This window comes from Glycine max, chromosome 15 (assembly GCF_000004515.6).
Source record: "Glycine max cultivar Williams 82 chromosome 15, Glycine_max_v4.0, whole genome shotgun sequence".
NCBI lineage: Eukaryota > Viridiplantae > Streptophyta > Magnoliopsida > Fabales > Fabaceae > Glycine > Glycine max.
The window spans coordinates 39,667,947-39,690,553 of NC_038251.2; the positions used below are offsets into that span (position 1 = coordinate 39,667,947).

The 22,607-nt window shown below is 39.7% G+C and overlaps 1 protein-coding gene across 1 annotated transcript; it reads right to left on the reverse strand.

The window, feature by feature from the left end:
- Window positions 1-305: 305 nt before the first annotated feature.
- Window positions 306-1,391, reverse strand: LOC112999612 (uncharacterized). Its single transcript, XM_026125939.1, has 2 exons — window positions 1,337-1,391; window positions 306-1,258 (listed from the first exon to the last, which is right to left on the reverse strand). The coding sequence occupies exons 1-2, from the start codon at window positions 1,389-1,391 to the stop codon at window positions 306-308; spliced, it is 1,008 nt and encodes a 335-aa protein (XP_025981724.1).
- Between the last annotated feature and the right edge of the window lie 21,216 nt (window positions 1,392-22,607).

A 22,607-nucleotide genomic window follows, 5' to 3' on the forward strand; every position in this document is an offset into this window, starting at 1 on the left:
TCACACAGCACCTTGTCATTATATCTCCCAATGGTGAGACACACCTCAACCTGTTGAGTCACTTTTACCTCTTCATCTTCACTAAGCCACTGAAGTTTGTATGGTGTAGGATGGGGCTTAGTTTCCAAATTCAGTTTGGTCACTAATGTGGAACTTGCAACATTGGTACAGCTTCCTCCATCAACAATTAAAGAGCATAGCTTACCATTAATTACACATCTGGTGTGGAAAATATTTTCTCTTTGATTGTCATCCAGTGGCTGCATTTGATTTCCCAACAGCCTTCTCACCATCAACATATCACCCTACATAGCTTCCTCCTCATAGTCTTCTTCTTCCACTTCTTCTTCACTGATTTCATACTGACTAGTGATTTCTCCATCAGCCTTCATGATCATGGTCCTCCTGGTTGGACATTCAGAAGCAATATGTCCTCTGCCTAAGCACTTGAAACATTTTATGTTTCTGGTTCCAGTATTGGATGAGGAAGTGGAGGTGTTATGTTTGCTTCCACCTACACTGAGCGTTACTGACTTTCCATGCGGGGATGTGGCTGCAGGTCGGAACGAATTACCTCCCTCCTTCTTGGATCTGTTGGCCCAGTTTTGGTTGTAAGTATTGGGTGAGTTCCTCCTTGTTGCACTTTTTCTTTTAATTTGCTGTTCAACCCGGAGCGCCCTATGTAACAAGTCATCCAACACCACATACTCCTGTAATTCAACAACATCTCTGATTTCAGGGTTTAGACCATTCAGGAAACGAGCCATTGTGTCTTCGGAGTTCTCTTCGATGTTGGCCCTCACTAACGCCATTTCCATCTCTTTATAATATTCTTCCACGGTTAAATTCCCTTGGGACAGCCCTTGGAGTTTCTGTCGCATGGTTCTGTTATAGCTAGTGGGCACATACCTTTTTCTCATCACCCTTTTCATCTCAGTCCATGTATCTACCTCTCGCCGTTCCTCTCTCAACATTTCTCTTTGGTATTTATGCCACCAAACAAGAGCATAGTCGGAGAATTCAGCTGCTGCTAGCTTGACTTTCTGCGCATCAGTGTAGTCATTGCAGGCAAATATGTGCTCAGTCTTCATTTCCCAGTCCAGGTAGGCATCTGGATCACTTCTACCTTTGAAGGGAGGAACATTGAGCTTTACTCCCTCAACCCGGTTCTGCCTCGGTCCGTCATTACCGCCATTGTTACCTCTATTCCCATCTATATTTCGTCTAGCATTCTGAGTGGCTTGGTTCTCCAAAGCTTCTAGTCATCCATAGACCTCCTCATTGGTACGGTCCAGCAAACGTTGCATCTGTGCATTCATCGCATCCAGTAACAGACGTTGAGCGCCGTCCAACTGATGATACTCATCACCACCACCACCTGCTCCAGCCATAATTCAACAGGAAAAAAAATGTGCAATAAAAATTATTAAGGTTTCAGGACCTCACAACACTCTACTCACGTGTTTAACTCTTAGATGGTAGTACACTCGTGTTTAATGCTCTCAATAGGCTTTTGTGTAATGTATTCCCTCTTGCCTTTTACCACTCGTGTTTCCTCTTAAGTTCCTGGATGGACCAAATTAGACGCACAAGGTAATATAAAATAAAAGGAAAGACAATATAATGATCACAAACAGATTTGATTTGGGATAACAACTTGGACTTGATTTGGATAATAATATATTAGATTGGATTTGGATAACAGGTGAGCCTTAATTTGGGTAACAGATATGATAACAAATAAGATATTATAACTAGGATAACAGATAAGATATTAGGTAGGATAACATATAAGATATTAGGTAGGATAACAAATAAGATATTAGGTAGGATAACAGATAAGATATTAGGTAGGATAACAGATAAGATATTAGATAGGACAAGTAAACTTCAAATGCTCATAACTTTTGCTACAGTTGTCCGTTTGAGGCCCACTATATATCAAAACGCTCAGAATTCAGAGGAGAATCTAGATAAGGGGATTTGTTCCACGATTTTCTTTCAAAAAAACACCTCTAAATGCCTCAATTTCGTATTCAAAGATCAAACACCCACTTTTTTTTTTCAAAATTTTTGCAACTTTTTTTTTTTGCAACTGTTTCCCTTTTTTTTCTTTCTTTCTCTTTCTTTCTTTCTTTTTTTTTTCGTTTCTTTGTTTTTCTCTATTTTTTTGTTTTTTTTTTCAGACGTTCAGCTATTAGAATTCGTTCAATAGGCAATCATCATTAGGCAAATTTGACAATTTAGCAATTCGGCAATTAGACAATTTTTACCCCAAACAGAATTCGAATAGGCTGAAACAAAAGTTATGAAGAAAAGACAGAATACAATATGATAGGCACAAGAACAAGAAACAAGAACTCAAACAATTTTTTTTTTTGACACAAAGTTTGAAAGACACAAGAAACAAGAACAAGAACGTGACAAGAACAAGAACAAGAACGCAAATAACAAAACAAGGACAAAAACACGAACCTAGACAAATTACGAAGAAAAAAAAATAGGATAGGATAGGTTAGGATAGAACCTGTATCAAGAGCCGAAGCTCTGATACCAGATGATGTGAACCTGAGTAGGAGCGGATCGTTTGATACAGGTTACAGAGATTTGGATGACGCCACTTCCGGTGAAGGAAGATAAGTCAGGGTAGACGTCACAAGGATTACCTTGATAAGTCTGATAATTGGTTCAACAAGGAACCCAGAGAGAAACTCTCACCAAATTTTATCAAATGCCAAAAGTTTTTTTATTCAAAACAAAAACCAATACTTATAGTGTAGCTGAACTAAAAGATAAAAATAGACATGGGCCTTCTAAACAGTTTGGGCCAAAATTACAATAAAAATAAATTATAACTAAAAACTTATTTAACTTGGGCCTTCAAGTTAGTTTGGGCCTTCAGCAACAATTAGCAGTCTTGGTAGTGCCTCTGCCTTTGGGCCTTCATCTTTCTGCACTTGGGCCTTCAATCATCATCAATGACAGCTATACAAATGACCAGCCTTGTTTCTATGACGTGTTGGGCTTGTTTAAGTCTGCCTCTGGTCATGGGACCTTCAAGTGCTTCATGGTCCTTGGTTATGTCCTCATCACATAACTTTTCACATGAAGGTCCGATTCGGGCGCATAACATATCGAGACGCTCGAAATTAAACAACGGAAGCGTTCCAGAAATTCAACTGGTCATAACGTTTCACACGGATGTCATGTTCGAGCGCGTAATATGTTGAGACGCTAGAAATTGAACAACGGAAGCTCTCGAGAAATTCCAATGGTCATAACATTTAACTCAAATGTCCGATTCAGTCGCATCACATATCGAGACGCTCAAAATTAAACAACGGAAGCTCTCGAGAAATTCAAATGGTCATAACTTTTCACTCGGAGGTCCGATTCAGCCGCATCACATATCGAGACGCTCGAAATTGAACAATGAAAACTCTCGAGAAATTCAAATGGTCATAACTTTTCACTTGGATGTCCGATTTAGGCACATAATATATCGAGACTCTCGAAATTCAACAACGGAAGCTCTCGAGAAATTCAAATGGTCATAACTTTTAACTCAGACGTCTGATTCAGTTGCATCACATATCGAGACGCTCAAAGTTGAACAACGGAAGCTCTCGAGAAATTCGAATGGTCATAACATTTCACTCGGATGTCCGATTTAGGCGCATAATATGTCGAGACGCTCGACATATAACAACGGAAGCTCTCCAGAAATTCAACTGGTCATAATGTTTCACACGGATGTCATGTTCGGGCGCATAATTTGTCGAGACGCTAGAAATTGAACAACGGAAGCTCTCGAGAAATTCCAATGGTCATAACATTTAACTCAAACGTCCGATTCAATCGCATCACATATCGAGACGCTCGAAATTAAACAACGAAAGCTCTTGAGAAATTCCAATGGTTCAAACTTTTCACTTGGATGTCCGATTTAGGCACATAATATATCGAGACGCTCGAAATTGAACAATGGAAGCTCACAAGAAATTCCAATGGTCATAACATTGCACCCGGTTGCCCGATTCGGTAATATAATATATCGAGACGCTCGAAATTGAACAACGGAAGCTCTCGAGAAATTCAAATGGTCATAACTTTTAACTCAAACATCCGATTCAGGCGCATCACATATCGAGACCCTCGAAATTGAACAACGGAAACTCTCGAGAAATTCAAATGGTCATAACTTTTCACACGGATGTCCGATTCAGGTGCATAATATATCAAGACTCTCGAAATTGAACAACGGAAGCTCTCGAGAAATTCAAATGGTCATAACTTTTCACTCGGAGCTCCGATTCAGCCGCATCACATATCGAGACGCTCGGAATTGAACAACGGAAGCTCTTGAGAAATTCCAATGGTCCTAACTTTTCACTTGGATGTCCGATTCAGGCACATAATATATCGAGACGCTCGAAATTGCACAATGGAAGCTCACGAGAAATTCCAATGGTCATAACTTTGCACACGGATGCCCGATTCGGTCATTTAATATATCGAGACGCTCGAAATTGACCTATGGAAGCTCTCGAGACATTCAAATGGTCATAACTTTTCACACGGAAGTCCGATTAGGACGCATAATATATCAAGACTCTCGAAAGTGAACAACGGAAGCTCGAGAGAAACCCAAATGGTCAAAACTCGACACACGGAGGTCTGATTCAGGCGCATAATATATCAAGACGCTCGATATTTCACAATGGAAGCTTACGAGAAATTCCGATGGTTACAACATTCCACACGGATTCCCAATTCGGTAATATAATATATCGAGATGCTCGAAATTGAATATGGAAGCCCTCGAGAAATTCAAATGATCATAACTTTTCACACGAAGGTCCAATTCCGGCGCATAATATATCGTGAAGTCGAAATTGTACAACGAAAGCTCTCGAGAAATTCAAATGGTCATAACTTTTCACGCGGAGGTCCGATTCAGGCGCATAATATATCAGGACGCTCGAAATTGAACAATGGAAGCTCACGAGAAATTCTAATGGTCATAACATTACCCACGGATGCCCGATTCGGTAATATAATATAACGAGACGCTCGAAATTGAAATATGGAAGCTCTCGAGAAATTTGAATGGTCATAACTTTTCACACGGAGGTCGGATTCAGGCGCATAAGATATCGAGACGCTCAAAATTGCACAACAGAAGCTCTCTAGACATTCAAATGGTCATAAATTTAAACTCAGATGTCGGATTCAAGCGCATCACATATCGAGACGCTAGAAATTGAACAACGGAAGCTCTCGAGAAATTCAAATGGTCATAACTATTCACTCGGATGTCCGATTTAGGCGCATAATATGTCGAGACGCTCGAAATTAAACAACGGAAGCTCTCCAGAAATTCAACTGGTCATAACGTTTCACACGGATGTCATGTTTGAGCGGATAATATGTCGAGACGCTACAAATTGAACAACGGAAGCTCTCGAGAAATTCAATGGTCATAACATTCAACTCAAACGTCCGATTCAGTCGCATCACATATCGAGACACTCGAAATTGAACAACGAAAGCTCTTGAGAAATTCCAATGGTTCAAACTTTTCACTTGGATGTCCGATTTAGGTACATAATATATCGAGACACTCGAAATTGAACAACGGAAGCTCTTGAGAAATTCCAATGGTTCAAACTTTTCACTTGGATGTCCGATTAGGACGCATAATATATCAAGGCTCTCGAAATTGAACAACGGAAGCTCTCGAGAAATTCAAATGGTCATAACTTTTAACTCAAACGTCCGATTCAAGCGCATCACATATCGAGACGCTCGAAATTGAACAACGGAAGCTCTCGAGAAATTCGAATGGTCATAACATTTCACTCGGATGTCCGATTCAGGCGCATAATATGTCGAGACACTCGAAATTAAACAACAGAAGCCCTCAAAAAATTCAACTGGTCATAACTTTTCACACGGATGTCATGTTTAGGCGCATAATATGGCGAGACGCTCAAAATTGAACAACGTAAGCTCTCGATAAATTCCAATGGTCATAACATTTAACTCAAACGTTCGATTCAGTCGCAGCACATACCGAGACGCTCGAAATTGATCAACGGAAGCTCTAAAGAAATTCAAATGGTCATAACTTTTCACTAGGAAGTCCGATTTAGCCGCATCACATATCGAGACGCTCGAAATTGAACACTGGAAGCACTCGAGAAATTCAAATGGTCATAACTTTTCACACGGAGGTCCGATTCAGGCGCATAATATATCGAGACGCTCGAAATTTAACAATGGAAGCTCACGAAAAATTCCGTGGTTATAACATTACACACGGATGCCCAATTCGGTAATATAATATATCGAGATGCTCGAAATTGAATATGGAAGCTCTCGAGAAATTCAAATGATCATAACTTTTCACACGAAGGTCCGATTCGGGCGCATAATATATCGTGACGCTCGAAATTGAACAACGGAAGCTCTCGAGAAATTCAAATGGTCATAACTTTTCACGCGGAGGTCCGATTCAGGCGCATAATATATCGAGACGCTCAAAATTGAACAATGGAAGCTCACTAGAAATTCTAATGGTCATAACATTACCCACGGATGCCCGATTCGGTAATATATTATAACGAGACGCTTGAAATTGAACAACAGAAGCTCTTGTGAAATTCTAATGGTTCAAACTTTTCACTTGGATGTCCGATTTAGGCACATAATATATCGAGACGCTCGAAATTGAACAACGGAAGCTCTCGAGAAATTCAAATGGTCATAGCTTTTCACTCGGAGGTCCGATTCAGCCGCATCACATATCGAGACGCTCGAAATTGAACAACGGAAGCTCTTGTGAAATTCCAATGGTTCAAACTTTTCACTTGGATGTCCGATTTATGCACATAATATATCGAGACGCACGAAATTAAACAACGGAAGCTCTCCAGAAATTCAACTGGTCATAACGTTTCACACACATGTCATGTTCGAGCGCATAATATGTCGAGGAGCTACAAATTGAACAATGGAAGCTCCCGAGAAAATCCAATGGTCATAACATTTAACTCAAACGTCCGATTCAGTCGCATCACATATCGAGACGCTCGAAATTGAACAACATAAGCTCACGAGAAATTCCAATGGTCATAACATTGCACACAGATGCCCGATTCGGTAATATAATATATCGAGACGCTCGAAATTGAAATATGGAAGCTCTCGAGAAATTCAAATGGTCATAACTTTTCACACGGACGCCCGATTCAGGCGCATCACATATCGAGACAATCGAAATTGACAACGGAAACTCTTGATAAATTCAAATGGTCATAACTTTTCACACGGAAGTCCGATTCAAGCGCATAATATATCAAGACTCTCGAAATTGAATAACGGAAGCTCTCGAGAAATTCAAATGGTCATAACTTTTAACTCAGACGTCCGATTCAGTTGCATCACATATCGAGACGCTCAAAGTTGAACAACGGAAGCTTTCGAGAAATTTGAATGGTCATAATATTTCACTCGGAGGTCCGATTCAGCCGCATCACATATTGAGACGCTTGAAATTGAACACCGGAAGGTCTCGAGAAATTCTAATGGTCATAACTTTTCACACGGAGGCCCGATTCATGAGCATAATATATCGAGACGCTCGAAATAGAACAATGGAAGCTCACGAGAAATTCCAATGGTCATAAAATTACACATTGATGCCTGATTCGGTAATATAATATATCGAGACGCTCGAAATTGAAATATGGAAGCTCTTGAGAAATTAAAATGATCATAACTTTTCACACGAAGGTCCGATTCGGGCGCATAACATATCGTGACGCTCGAAATTGAACAACAGAAGCTCTCGAGAAATTCAAATGGTGATAACTTTTCACTCGGATGTCCGATTTAGGCTCATAATATGTCGAGACGCTGGAAATTAAACAAGAGAACCTCTCAGGAAATTCAACTGGTCATAACTTTTCACAGGGATGTCATGTTTGGGCGCATAATATGTCGATACGCTCGAAATTGAACAACGTAAGCTCTCGAGAAATTCCAATGGTCATAACATTTAACTCAAACGTCCGATTCAGTCGCATCACATATCGAGACGCTCGAAATGGATCAACGGAAGCTCTCGAGAAATTCAAATGGTCATAACTTTTCACTCGGAAGTCCGATTCAGCCGCATCACATATCGAGACGCTCGAAATTGATCAACGGAAGCACTCGAGAAATTCAAATGGTCATAACTTTTCACTCGGAAGTCCGATTCAGCCGCATCACATATCGAGACGCTCGAAATTGAACACTGGAAGCTCACGAGAAATTCCGATGGTCATAAGATTACCCACAGATGCCCGATTTGGTAATATAATATAACGAGACGCTCGAAATTTAAATATGGAAGCTCTCGAGAAATTCGAATGGTCGTAACTTTTAACACGGAGGTCGGATTCAGGCGCATAAGATATCGAGACACTCGAAATCGAACACCGGAAGGTCTCGAGAAATTCTAATGGTCATAACTTTTCACTCGGAGGTCCGATTCAGGAACATAATATATCGAGACGCTCGAAATTGAACAATGGAAGCTCACGAGAAATTCAAATGATCATAACTTTTCACACGAACGTCCGATTCAGGCGCATCACATATCGAGACAATCGAAATTGAACAACGGAAACTCTTGATAAATTCAAATGGTCATAACTTTTCACACGGAAGTCCGATTCAGGCGCATAATATATCAAGACTCTCGAAATTGAATAACGGAAGCTCTCGAGAAATTCAAATGGTCATAACTTTTAACTCAGACGTCCGATTCAGTTGCATCACATATCGAGACGCTCAAAGTTGAACAACGGAAGCTTTCGAGAAATTTGAATGGTCATAACATTTCACTCGGAGGTCCGATTCAGCCGCATCACATATTGAGACGCTCGAAATTGAACACCGGAAGGTCTCGAGAAATTCTAATGGTCATAACTTTTCACACGGAGGTCCGATTCAGGAGCATAATATATCGAGGCGCTCGAAATAGAACAATGGAAGCTCACGAGAAATTCCAATGGTCATAAAACTACACATTGATGCCTGATTCGGTAATATAATATATCGAGACGCCTGAAATTGAAATATGGAAGCTCTTGAGAAATTCAAATGATCATAACTTTTCACACGAAGGTCCGATTCGGGCGCATAACATATCGTGACGCTCGAAATTGAACAACAGAAGCTCTCGAGAAATTCAAATGGTGATAACTTTTCACTCGGATGTCCGATTTAGGCTCATAATATGTCGAGACGCTGGAAATTAAACAAGAGAACCTCTCAGGAAATTCAACTGGTCATAACTTTTCACAGGGATGTCATGTTTGGGCGCATAATATGTCGATACGCTCGAAATTGAACAACGTAAGCTCTCGAGAAATTCCAATGGTCATAACATTTAACTCAAACGTTCGATTCAGTCGCATCACATATCGAGACGCTCGAAATGGATCAACGGAAGCTCTCGAGAAATTCAAATGGTCATAACTTTTCACTCGGAAGTCCGATTCAGCCGCATCACATATCGAGACGCTCGAAATTGATCAACGGAAGCACTCGAGAAATTCAAATGGTCATAACTTTTCACTCGGAAGTCCGATTCAGCCGCATCACATATCGAGACGCTCGAAATTGAACACTGGAAGCTCACGAGAAATTCCGATGGTCATAAGATTACCCACAGATGCCCGATTTGGTAATATAATATAATGAGACGCTCGAAATTTAAATATGGAAGCTCTCGAGAAATTCAAATGGTCATAACTTTTAACAGAGAGGTTGGATTCAGGCGCATAAGATATCGAGACACTCGAAATTGAGCACCGGAAGGTCTCGAGAAATTCTAATGGTCATAACTTTTCACACGGAGGTCCGATTCAGGAACATAATATATCGAGACGCTCGAAATTGAACAATGGAAGCTCACGAGAAATTCCAACGGTCATAAAATTACACACTGATGCCCGATTCGGCAATATAATATATCGAGACGCTCGAAATTGAAATATGGAAGCTCTCGAGAAATTCAAATGGTCATAACTTTTCACACGGACGTCCGATTCAGGCGCATAAGATATCGACACGCCCGAAATTGAACAACGGAAACTCTCGAGAAATTCAAATGGTCATAACATTACACACAGATGCCTGATTCGGTAATATAATATAACGAGACGCTCGAAATTGAACAACGGAAGCTCTTGAGAAATTCCAATGGTTCAAACTTTTCACCTTGATGTCCGATTTAGGCACATAATATCTCGAGACGCTCAAAATTGAACAACGGAAGCTCTTGAGAAATTCCAATGGTTCAAACTTTTCTGTTGGATGTCCGATTTAGGCGTATAATATATCGAGACGCTCGAAATTGAAGAATGGAAGCTCACGAGAAATTCCAACGGTCATAACATTACACACGGATGCCCGATTCGGTAATATAATATAACGAGACGCTCGAAATTGAACAACGGAAGCTCTTGAGAAATTCCAATGGTTCAAACTTTTCACTTGGATGTCCGATTTAGGCACATAATATCTCGGGACGCTCGAAATTGAACAACGAAAACTCTCGAGAAATTCAAATGGTCATAACTTTTAACTCAAACGTCCGATTCAGGCGCATCACATATCAAGACGCTCGAAATTGAACAACGGAAACATTCGAGATATTCAAATGGTCATAACTTTTCACACGGAAGTCTGATTCAGGTGCATAATATATCAAGACTCTCGAAATTGAACAACGGAAGCTTTCGAGAAATTCAAATGGTCATAACTTTTCACTCGGAGGTCCGATTCAGCCGCATCCATATCGAGACGCTCGAAATTGAACAACGGAAGCTCTTGAGAAATTCCAATGGTTCAAACTGTTCACTTGGATGTCCGATTTAGGCACATAATATATCGAGACGCTCGAAATTGAACAATGGAAGCTCACGAGAAATTCCAATGGTCATAACATTGCACACGGATGCCCGATTCGGTAATATAATATATCGAGACACTTGAAATTGAAATATGGAAGCTCTCGAGAAATTCAAATGGTCATAACTTTTCACACGGAAGTCCGATTAGGACGCATAATATATCAAGACTCTCAAAATTCAACAACGGAAGCTCTTGATAAATTCAAATGGTCATATCTTTTAACTCAAACGTCCGATTCAGGCGCATCACATATCGAGACGCTCAAAATTGAACAACGGAAACTCTCGAGAAATTCAAATGGTCATAACTTTTCACACGGAAGTCCGATTCTAGCGCATAATATATCAAGACTCTCGAAATTGAACAACGGAAGCTCTTGAGAAATTCAATTGGTCATAACTTTTAACTCAGACGTCCGATTCAGTTGCATCACATATCGAGACGCTCAAAGTTGAACAACGGAAGCTTTCGAGAAATTCAAATGGTCATAACTTTTCACACGGAAGTCCGATTAGGACGCATAATATATCAAGACTCTCAAAATTCAACAACGGAAGCTCTCGATAAATTCAAATGGTCATATCTTTTAACTCAAACGTCCGATTCAGCCGCATCACATGTTGAAACGCTCGAAATTGAACACCGGAAGGTCTCGAGAAATTCGAATGGTTAGAACTGATGAGAATCATGAAACTGGCCAAATACAGGCTAAAGGCCCAAGTGGAGAAGGACGAAAGCCTAAGTGGAGAAGGACAAAGCCCCCGAGTGGAGAAGGATGAAGGCCCAAGTGGAGAAGGATGAAGGCCCAGAGGCAGAGACACTATCAAGACTATTAATTGTTGCTGAAGGCCCAAGTTAAATAAGTTTTTAGTTATAATTTATTTTTATTGTAATTTTGGCCCAAACTGTTTAGAAGGCCCATGTCTATTTTTATCTATTTGTTTAGATACACTATAAGTATTTGTTTTTGTTTTCAATAAAAAAAAAACTTTTGGGCATTTGGATAAAATTGGGTGAGAGTTTCTCTCTGGGTTCCTTGTTGAACCAATTATCAGACTTATCAAGGTAATCCTTGTGGCGTCTACCCAGACTTATCTTCCTTCATTGGAAGTGGCGTCTACCCCGACTTATCTTCCTTCACCGGAAGTGGCGTCTACCCTGACTTATCTTCCTTCACTGGAAGTGGCGTCTACCCTGACTTATCTTCCTTCACTGGAAGTGGCGTCATCCAAATCTTCGTAGCCTGTATCAAGTGATCCGCTCCTACTCAGGTTCACACCATCTGGTATCAGAGCTTTGGCTCTTGATACAGGTTCTATCCTATCCTATCCTATTTTTTTTTCTTTGTAATTTGTCTAGGTTCGTGTTTTTGTCCTTGTTCTGTTATTTGCGTTCTTGTTTACATCTTGTTTCGTTTTTGTTTGCGTCTTGTGTTCTGTTATTTGCGTTCTTGTTCTTGTCACATCCTTGTTCTTGTTTCTTGTGTCTTTCACACTGTGTCAAAAAAAAATTGCAAAAAAAATTTGAAAAACAAAAAGTGGGTGTTTGATCTTTGAACACGAAATTGAGGCATTTAGAGGTGTTTTTTTTTGAAAGAAAATCGTGGAACAAATCCCCTTATCTAGATTCTCCTCTGAATTCTGAGCGTTTTGATATATAGTGGGCCTCAAACGGACAACTGTAGCAAAAGTTATGAGCATTTGAAGTTTAATTGTCATATCTGTTATCTTATCTATTATCCTATCTGTTATCTTATTTGTTATCATATCTGTTATCCAAATCAAATCAAATCAAAATTTGTTATCCAAATCAAATCAAGTCTAGTATGTTATCCAAATCAAATCCAATCTGTTATCCAAATCAAATCTAAATCCAAATCAAGTCTAATCCATTACCCAAAATCAAATCTGATTTGTTATCCAAATTAAATCTGTTACACAGTCTGTGATAATTAAACTGTCTTTCCTGTTATATACCTTGTGTGTCTAATTTGATTCATCCAGGAACTTAAGAGGGAGTGAGTGGTAAAAGGCAAGAGTGAAAACATCACACAAAAGCCTATATTGAGAGCATCAAACACGCGTGAACTACCATCAAAGAGAGAAACACGTGAGTAGAGTGTGGTGAGGTCCTGAATTTTTATTTTTTTTAATTTACTGCAAAATTCTTTGTTCCTTAATCATGGCAAGAGCTGGTGACAATGGTGGTGTATATCATCAACTGGACGAATCTCAGCGCTTATTTCTGGACGCGTGGACTACACAAATGCAACGTTTGTTGAACCGTAACAAAGAAGAGCCCTACAGACGAATAGTCAAATCTTCCTTGTTTACTCTTAAACCTCTATCCCCTAGAGAAGTGTGTGATGACCAAATCAGAATGAGAGAAAAGAGAGAACAAGAGAAAGAAAATAGTGAGGCTCCACAAAGGAATATGAAAAAGAAGAGTGATACACCCGAGGAAAAGAGTGATACACAAAAGAGAGAGAGTGATAATTCTAATCAGTTAACTATTTATGTTTCTCCTAGTGTTCAACCCTTATTGCAGGAATTTAAAGATGTCTTTTCCAAGGAGATTCCTCATGGACTGCCACCTTCAAGAAGCATAAAACATCAAGTTGATCTCCTTCTAGAAGCTTCATTGCCTAACAAGCCAACTTACAACAGCAAGCCCCAAGAGACTCAGCATAAGGATGCACAGGTCAAAGTTGAGTATGTGAAAAGATTGTATGACCAAGTGAAGGTGCAAATTGCAAAGAAGAATGAAAGTTATACTAAGCAAGCCAACAAGAAAAGGAAGGAAGTGGTACTTGAACCTGGTGATAATCTTGGACATTTGAGGACAAATGTTTTCCAAGAAGGAGGGAATGATGAGAATCATGAAACTGGCCAAATACAGGCTAAAGGCCCAAGTGGAGAAGGACGAAAGCCTAAGTGGAGAAGGACAAAGCCCCCGAGTGGAGAAGGATGAAGGCCCAAGTGGAGAAGGATGAAGGCCCAGAGGCAGAGACACTATCAAGACTATTAATTGTTGCTGAAGGCCCAAGTTAAATAAGTTTTTAGTTATAATTTATTTTTATTGTAATTTTGGCCCAAACTGTTTAGAAGGCCCATGTCTATTTTTATCTATTTGTTTAGATACACTATAAGTATTTGTTTTTGTTTTCAATAAAAGAAAACTTTTGGCATTTTCATAAAATTTGGTGAGAGTTTCTCTCTGGGTTCCTTGTTGAACCAATTATCAGACTTATCAAGGTAATCCTTGTGGCGTCTACCCGGACTTATCTTCCTTCACCGGAAGTGGCGTCTACCCAGACTTATCTTCCTTCACCGGAAGTGGCGTCTAGCCAGACTTATCTTCCTTCACCGGAAGTGGCGTCTACCCTGACTTATCTTCCTTCACCGGAAGTGGCGTCATCCAAATCTTCGTAGCCTGTATCAAACGATCCGCTCCTACTCAGGTTCGCATCAAGAACTTTTCACACGGAGGTCCAATTTAGGAGCATAATATATCGAGACGCTCGAAATTGAACAATGGAAGCTCACGAGAAATTCCAATGGTCATAAAATTACACATTGATGCCTGATTCGGTAATATAATATATCGAGACGCTCGAAATTGAAATATGAAGCTCTTGAGAAATTCAAAAGATCATAACATTTCACACGAAGGTCCGATTCGGGCGCATAACATATCGTGACGCTCGAAATTGAACAACGGAAGCTCTAGAGAAATTCAAATGGTGATAACATTTCACTCGGAGGTCCGATTTAGCCGCATCACATATTGAGACGCTCGAAATTGAACACCGGAAGGTCTCGAGAAATTCAAATGGTCATAACTTTTCACTCGGATGTCCAATTCAGGCGCATAATATATCGAGACGCTCGAAATTTAACAATGGAAGCTCACGAGAAATTCCGATGGTCATAACATTACACACGGATGCCCAATTCGGTAATATAATATATCGAGATGCTCGAAATTGAATATGGAAGCTCTCCAGAAATTCAAATGATCATAACTTTTCACACGATGGTTCGATTCGGGCGCATAATATATCGTGACGCTCGAAATTGAAATATGGAAGCTCTCGAGAAATTCAAATGGTCATAACTTTTCACGTGGAGGTCCGATTCAGGCGCATAATGTATCGAGACGCTCGAAATTGAACACTGGAAGCTCTCGAGAAATTCAAATGGTCATAACTTTTCACTCGGAGGTCCGATTCGGGCGCATAATATATCGAGACGCTCAAAATTGAACAATGGAAGCTCACGAGAAATTCTTATGGTCATAACATTACCCACGGATGCCCGATTCGGTAATATAATATAACGAGACGCTCGAAATTGAAATATGGAAGCTCTCGAGAAATTCAATTGGTCATAACTTTTCACACGGAGGTCGGATTCTGGCGCATAAGATATCGAGACTCTCGAAATTGAACACCAGAAGGTCTCGAGAAATTCTAATGGTCATAACTTTTCACACGGAGGTCCGATTCAGGAGCATAATATATCGAGACGCTCGAAATTGAACAATGGAAGCTCACGAGAAATTCCAATGGTCATAAAATTACACACTGATGTTCGATTCGGTAATATAATATATAGAGACGCTCGAAATTGAAATATGGAAGCTCTCGAGAAATTAAAATGGTCATAACTTTTCACGCGGAGGTCCGATTCAGGCGCATAATATATCGAGACGCTCGAAATTGAACAATGGAAGCTCACGAGAAATTCCAATGGTCATAACATTACCCACGGATGCCCGATTCGGTAATATAATATAATGAGACGCTCGAAATTGAAATATGGAAGCTCTCGAGAAATTCGAATGGTCATAACTTTTCACACGGAGGTCGGATTCAGGCGCATAAGATATCGAGACGCTCGAAATTGAACACTGGAAGCTCTCGAGAAATTCAAATGGTCATAACTTTTAACTCGGTTGTCCGATTTAGGCGCATAATATATCGAGACGCTCGAAATTGAACAATGGAAGCTCACGAGAAATTCCAATGGTTATAACATTAAACGCGGAGGTCCGATTCAGGCGCATAATGTATCGACACGCTCGAAATTGAACAATGGTAACTCACGAGAAATTCTAATGGTCATAACATTAAACGCGGAGGTCCGATTCAGGCGCATAATGTATCGAGACGCTCGAAATTGAACAATGGAAACTCACGAGAAATTCTAATGGTCATAACATTACCCACGGATGCCCGATTCGGTAATATAATATAACGAGACACTCGAAATTGAAATATGGAAGCTCTCGAGAAATTCGAATGGTCATAACTTTTCACACGGAGGTCGGATTCAGGCGCATAAGATATCGAGACGCTCGAAATTGAACACCGGAAGCTCTTGAGAAATTCAAATGGTCATAACTTTTCACTCGGTTGTCCGATTTAGACGCATAATATATCGAGACGCTCGAAATTGAACAATGGAAGCTCACGAGAAATTCCAATGGCCATAACATTAAACGCGGAGGTCCGATTCAGGCGCATAATATATCGAGACGATCGAAATTGAACAATGGAAGCTCACGAGAAATTCTAATGGTCATAACATTACCCACGGATGCCCGATTCGGTAATATAATATAACGAGACGCTCGAAATTGAAATATGGAAGCTCTCGAGAAATTCGAATGGTCATAACTTTTCACACGGAGGTCGGATTCAGGCGCATAAGATATCGAGAGACTCAAAATTGAACACCAGAAGCTCTCGAGAAACTCAAATGGTCATAACATTTCACGCGGACGTCCGGTTCAGGCGCATAATATATCGAGATGCTCGAAATTGAACAATGGAAGCTCATGAGAAATTCCAATGGTCATAACATTACACACAGATGCCCGATTCGGTAATATAATATATCGAGACGCTCGAAATTGAACAATGAAAGCTCTCTAGAAATTCAAATGGTCATAAATTTAAACTCGGATGTCCGATTCAGGCGCATCACATATCCAGACGCTCGAAATTGAACAACGGAAGCTCTCGAGAAATTCAAATGGTCATAAATTTTCACTCGGTTGTCCGATTTAGGCGCATAATATGTCGAGACGCACGAAATTAAACAACGGAAGCTCTCCTGAAACTCAACTGGTCATAACGTTTCACACGGATGTCATGTTCGAGCGCATAATACGTCGAGACGCTAGAAATTGAACAACGGAAGCTCTCGAGAAATTCCAATGGTCATAACATTTAACTCAAACGTCCGATTCAGTCGCATCACATATCGTGATGAGGACATGACCAAGAGCAAGGGCAAGGATCCACTTGAAGGACTTGGAGGACCTATGACAAGGGCTAGAGCAAGGAATGCCAAGGAAGCTCTTCAACAAGTGCTGTCCATACTATTTGAATACAAGCCCAAGTTTCAAGGAGAAAAGTCCAAGGTTGTGAGTTGTATCATGGCCCAAATGGAGGAGGACTAAATGACACCACTTTGTTTCAATTTTAGAGTGTTTAGTTTGTCTAAATAATGGCCCAATCCCTCTAAAGTTGGCTGACCAAAAATATGTTTTGGGTTAATCAACTAAAAGGGCTTTAGTTAGGTTTAGTTCAAGTTGTAATAAGGGCCCAATTGGCAACCTAGGCATCAGCCTTTTGGGAGACCAAATGGTGGCTGACTTATTGGCTGTTGGGGGTGACTTTTGGTTGCCACAATTTCAGTTACACTCAGCCATTAAGTTTTTTTTTAATTCCCTAGGTTAATGGCATTAAGTTATTTTAATTCTAGGTTAGTGGGTCATTACTAAAATCTGCTGTAAAGCTTCTATATAAGCTGAACCATTTTATCATTAAACACAAAAGTTGAGTTTTATTCAGAAAATTAGAGTTTATCTCTTTTATCTTAGTGAGAGTGATTCTCCTAAATTCTTGAGTGATTCAAGAACACCCTGGCTGTATCAAAGGACTTTCACAACCTTTGTGTGTTGCCCTCGCTGGAAAGAGTGATTCTTTCCTTCCTTTCATCTTCACCCTTGTTCTTTCAAACCACAATTCCAGAAAATTCACCTCTGCCCAGAATTATCTCGTGGCCATAACTCCCATTTTACGCTCTCAAATTAAGTGATTCTTGAGCCTAAATTGAATTTCAAAACGAGACCTTTCACCTCGTTTTGGAATCACCTCATTTGGAGCCCTGTAGCTTCAGTTATTGCCATTTCTATATTTCTGTCCAGCCACCACTTAACCTACGTTTTACCATCTCATTCATCCATTTTATGCCAAGAACCACCTTATTAAGACCCACGAAATTAACCACCTTATTTTCCATCCTTTCCTTAATCAATTTCCGCATTTTTCATCAAGGTTTAATCCTAGACGATCCTAAGTCAGCCCTTGTGCCATGAGGGTTCATATCATTTGGTAATCAGAGCTCCGGTTCTAGGATCAACACTTCCTTTGCTGGAAATATTGGGTAACATCCTTCTTTATTCTCTTTGCCATTTATATTACCTTCTTATTCATATATATATATATATATATATATATATATATATATATATATAGGCTGAACCATTTGCAAAAGTTAAGCCTTTTGATCTCTTTGATATAAAAAAAAGAAGCAGAATTTCGTATAAGCAAAATTAAAAAAAAAAAATTGGGCTGAATGGTTCATGCTTGAAGAACTTTTAAAAAAAAAAATCTCTTTAAGGTAATATATTGGTTGCATGAAGGATTGTTACTTGAATTCCTAAATTCTGAATTTTATTTCCTTCATTTGTGCCTAAAAACATTGTTAGCCTTTTTCTTGGTTAACCTTTTCCTTGTCTCTCTAGCCTTACCTTACACATATTGGTGAATTGTTCTTTGTTGTGGCCATAATCTCTTGAATTGCCTAAGAACTCAAGGGGAATTAGAGTGGTAAAAGGCAAGAGTGTTTCATTAGAGAAAAGCCATAATTGTGTGATACACTTGAGTGGGTGAGGTATTCAAACAGCAACTATAATTGTCTTGTTACGTTTGATTTGTTTGTTTGAGATGTCAGGTACTAATCCTAATGATGGAGTGGGGCTTTCGCAATTCCAAATGCAAGCTTTGATGCAACATTTGGAGAGGTTAATGAAACAACGAGATGATGCGCTCCATGAGAGGTTGGATCAAATGGAGAATAGAGATCATAATGAAGAAGAAAGGAGGAGAAGAGGGAATGATGGTGTTCCTAGACAAAACCGAATTGATGGTATTAAACTCAACATTCCTCCATTTAAAGGAAAGAATGATCCGGAGGCCTACTTGGAGTGGGAGATGAAAATAGAGCATGTTTTCTCATGCAACAACTATGAGGAGGACCAGAAGGTGAAGCTTGCCGCCACGGAGTTTTCCGACTATGCTCTTGTGTGGTGGAACAAGCTACAAAAGGAGAGAGCAAGAAATGAAGAGCCAATGGTTGATACATGGATGGAGATGAAAAAGATCATGAGGAAGCGGTATGTGCCGGCTAGTTACTCAAGGGACTTGAAATTCAAGCTCCAAAAACTAACCCAAGGCAACAAGGGGGTTGAGGAGTATTTCAAGGAAATGGATGTGCTCATGATTCAAGCAAATATTGAAGAAGATGAGGAGGTAACTATGGCTCGATTTCTTAATGGTTTGACTAATGATATCCGTGATATTGTTGAGCTGCAGGAGTTTGTTGAAATGGATGATTTGCTTCACAAAGCAATCCAAGTGGAGCAACAATTAAAAAGGAAGGGAGTGGCTAAGAGGAGTTTTACCAACTTTGGTTCTTCTAGTTGGAAAGACAAAGGTAAGAAAGATGGGGCTGCTACTTCTAGTAGTTCCACACCTATCCCATCAAAAACTCGCTCAAAGTCCCAAGAGGAACCCTCTAAAAGGAGTAGAGATGTGAAGTGTTTCAAGTGCCAAGGCCTAGGACACTATGCTTATGAGTGCCCTAACAAAAGGTCCATGGTTCTTAGAGATGGAGAATATATAAGTGAATCCGATGTTGAAGAGGAAGAGGAGACTCCGGAGGGAGATTTGTTGATGATTAGGCGGTTACTTGGTGGTCAATTGAAGCATGAGGAGGAGAGCCAAAGAGAAAACATCTTTCACACTAGATGTTTAATCATTGGCAAGGTGTGCATGGTGATCATTGATGGAGGTAGTTGCACCAATGTGGCTAGTGCTAGAATAGTGTCAAAGCTAAATTTAGCTACTAAACCACATCCTAGGCCATACAAACTTCAATGGCTTAGTAAGGATGGGGAGGTGCAAGTGAGGCAGCAAGTTGAAGTGGACGTTTCCATTGGGAAATACAATGATAAGGTACTTTGTGATGTTGTTCCTATGGAGGCCAGTCACTTACTTTTGGGGAGACCATGGCAATTTGATAAAAGAGCCAATCATGACAGTTACACCAACAAGATCTCTTTCATGCACCAAGACAAAAAGATTGTGCTCAAGCCATTGAGTCCACAAGAAGTGTGTGAGGATCAAAAGAAAATGAGAGAAAAACTTCTTCAAGAGAAAAGAGAAAAAGAAAAAGTGAGCAAAACACTTGAGAGTGAGAAAAAGAGGGAAACACTTGAGAGGAAAAAGAGTGAACAAAAGAAGAGTGAAACACTTGAAGTGAGGGAGAGCTATTTAGCCACAAAAAGTGAGGTCAAGAGGTTGTTTCGTGCTAAACAGTCACTATATATCTTGTGTTGCAAAAATCAGATTTTGACCACTAACACTTTTGATGATTTTGAAGTGCCTTCTAGTGTTAAAACTCTTTTGCAGGATTTTCAAGACATGTTTCCACCAAATGTGCCAAATGGACTACCACCTTTGAGGGGAATTGAGCATCAAATTGATCTCATTCCGGGAGCTTCTTTGCCCAATAGGCCATGCTATAGAAGTAATCCACAAGAAACCAAAGAGATTCAAAGACAAGTGGATGAACTCATTAGCAAAGGTTGGGTAAGAGATAGTATGAGTCCTTGTGCTGTCCCAGTGATTTTGGTCCCTAAAAAGGATGGGACATGGCGCATGTGTTCCGATTGTAGAGCCCTTAATAACATCACCATTAAATATAGGCATCCTATACCTAGGCTTGATGATTTGCTTGATGAATTGCATGGTGCATGTTACTTCTCTAAAATCGATTTAAAAAGTGGATACAATCAAATTAGGATTAGAGAAGGGGATGAATGGAAAACTGCTTTTAAAACAAAATATGGTTTGTATGAATGGTTGGTTATGCCTTTTGGCCTAACTAACGCTCCTAGCACTTTCATGAGACTAATGAACCATATCTTGAGAGAGTTCATAGGAAAGTTTGTTGTGGTGTACTTTGATGATATTCTTATCTATAGCACTTCACTTGATTTGCATATTGATCATTTAAAATTTGTCTTGACTGTGCTTAGAGAAGAACAATTGTATGCCAATCTTGAAAAATGCATCTTTTGTACTAACCATGTTGTGTTTCTTGGTTTTGTTGTGAGTTCAAAAGGAGTGCAAGTTGATGAGGAGAAGGTTAGGGCTATTCAAGAATGGCCTACACCTAAGTCTGTGACCGAGGTGAGGAGTTTTCATGGCTTAGCAAGTTTTTATAGACGGATTTTAGCACATTGGCAGCACCTCTCAATGAAGTGCTCAAGAAAAATGTTGGTTTCAAATGGGGAGAGAAACAAGAAGAAGCTTTCAATGTTCTTAAGCAAAAGCTAACTAATGCCCCCATACTTGCGTTGCCAAACTTTCAAAAATCTTTTGAAATTGAGTGTGATGCTTCAAATGTTGGGATTGGGGCTGTGTTGATGCAAGAAGGCCATCCAATTGCTTATTTTAGTGAAAAGTTAAGTGGTCCTACCCTTAATTCAACTTATGATAAGGAGTTGTATGCCTTAGTACGGGCTTTGAAAACATGGCAACACTACCTTTACCCAAGGAATTTGTCATTCATAGTGACCATGAGTCCCTTAAATATATCAAGGGGCAAGGCAAGCTTAACAAAAGGCATGCGAAGTGGGTGGAATTCCTAGAGCAATTCCCTTATGTTATCAAACATAAAAAGGGAAAAGGTAATATTGTAGCCGATGCTCTTTCTCGGCGTCATGCATTACTTTCTATGCTTGAAACAAAATTGATTGGTCTTGAATGTTTGAAAAGCATGTATGAAAATGATGAAACTTTTGGAGAAATTTTTAAAAATTGTGAAAATTTTTCAGAAAATGGTTTCTTTAGACATGAAGGCTTTCTTTTCAAAGAAAACAAATTGTGTGTGCCTAAATGTTCTACTAGAAATTTGCTTGTTTGTGAAGCACATGAAGGAGGTTTAATGGGGCATTTTGGGGTCCAAAAGACTCTAGAAACATTACAAGAACATTTTTATTGGCCTCATATGAAAAAGGATGTGCAGAAATTTTGTGAACATTGCATTGTATGTAAAAAGGCAAAGTCTAAGGTAAAGCCTCATGGATTGTATACTCCATTGCCAATTCCGGAGTATCCTTGGATTGATTTATCCATGGATTTTGTTTTGGGGCTGCCAAAAACAAGCAATGGTAGAGATTCCATTTTTGTGGTTGTTAATAGGTTTTCTAAAATGGCTCATTTTATTCCATGTAAAAAAGTTGATGATGCTTCCCATGTGGCTGATTTGTTTTTC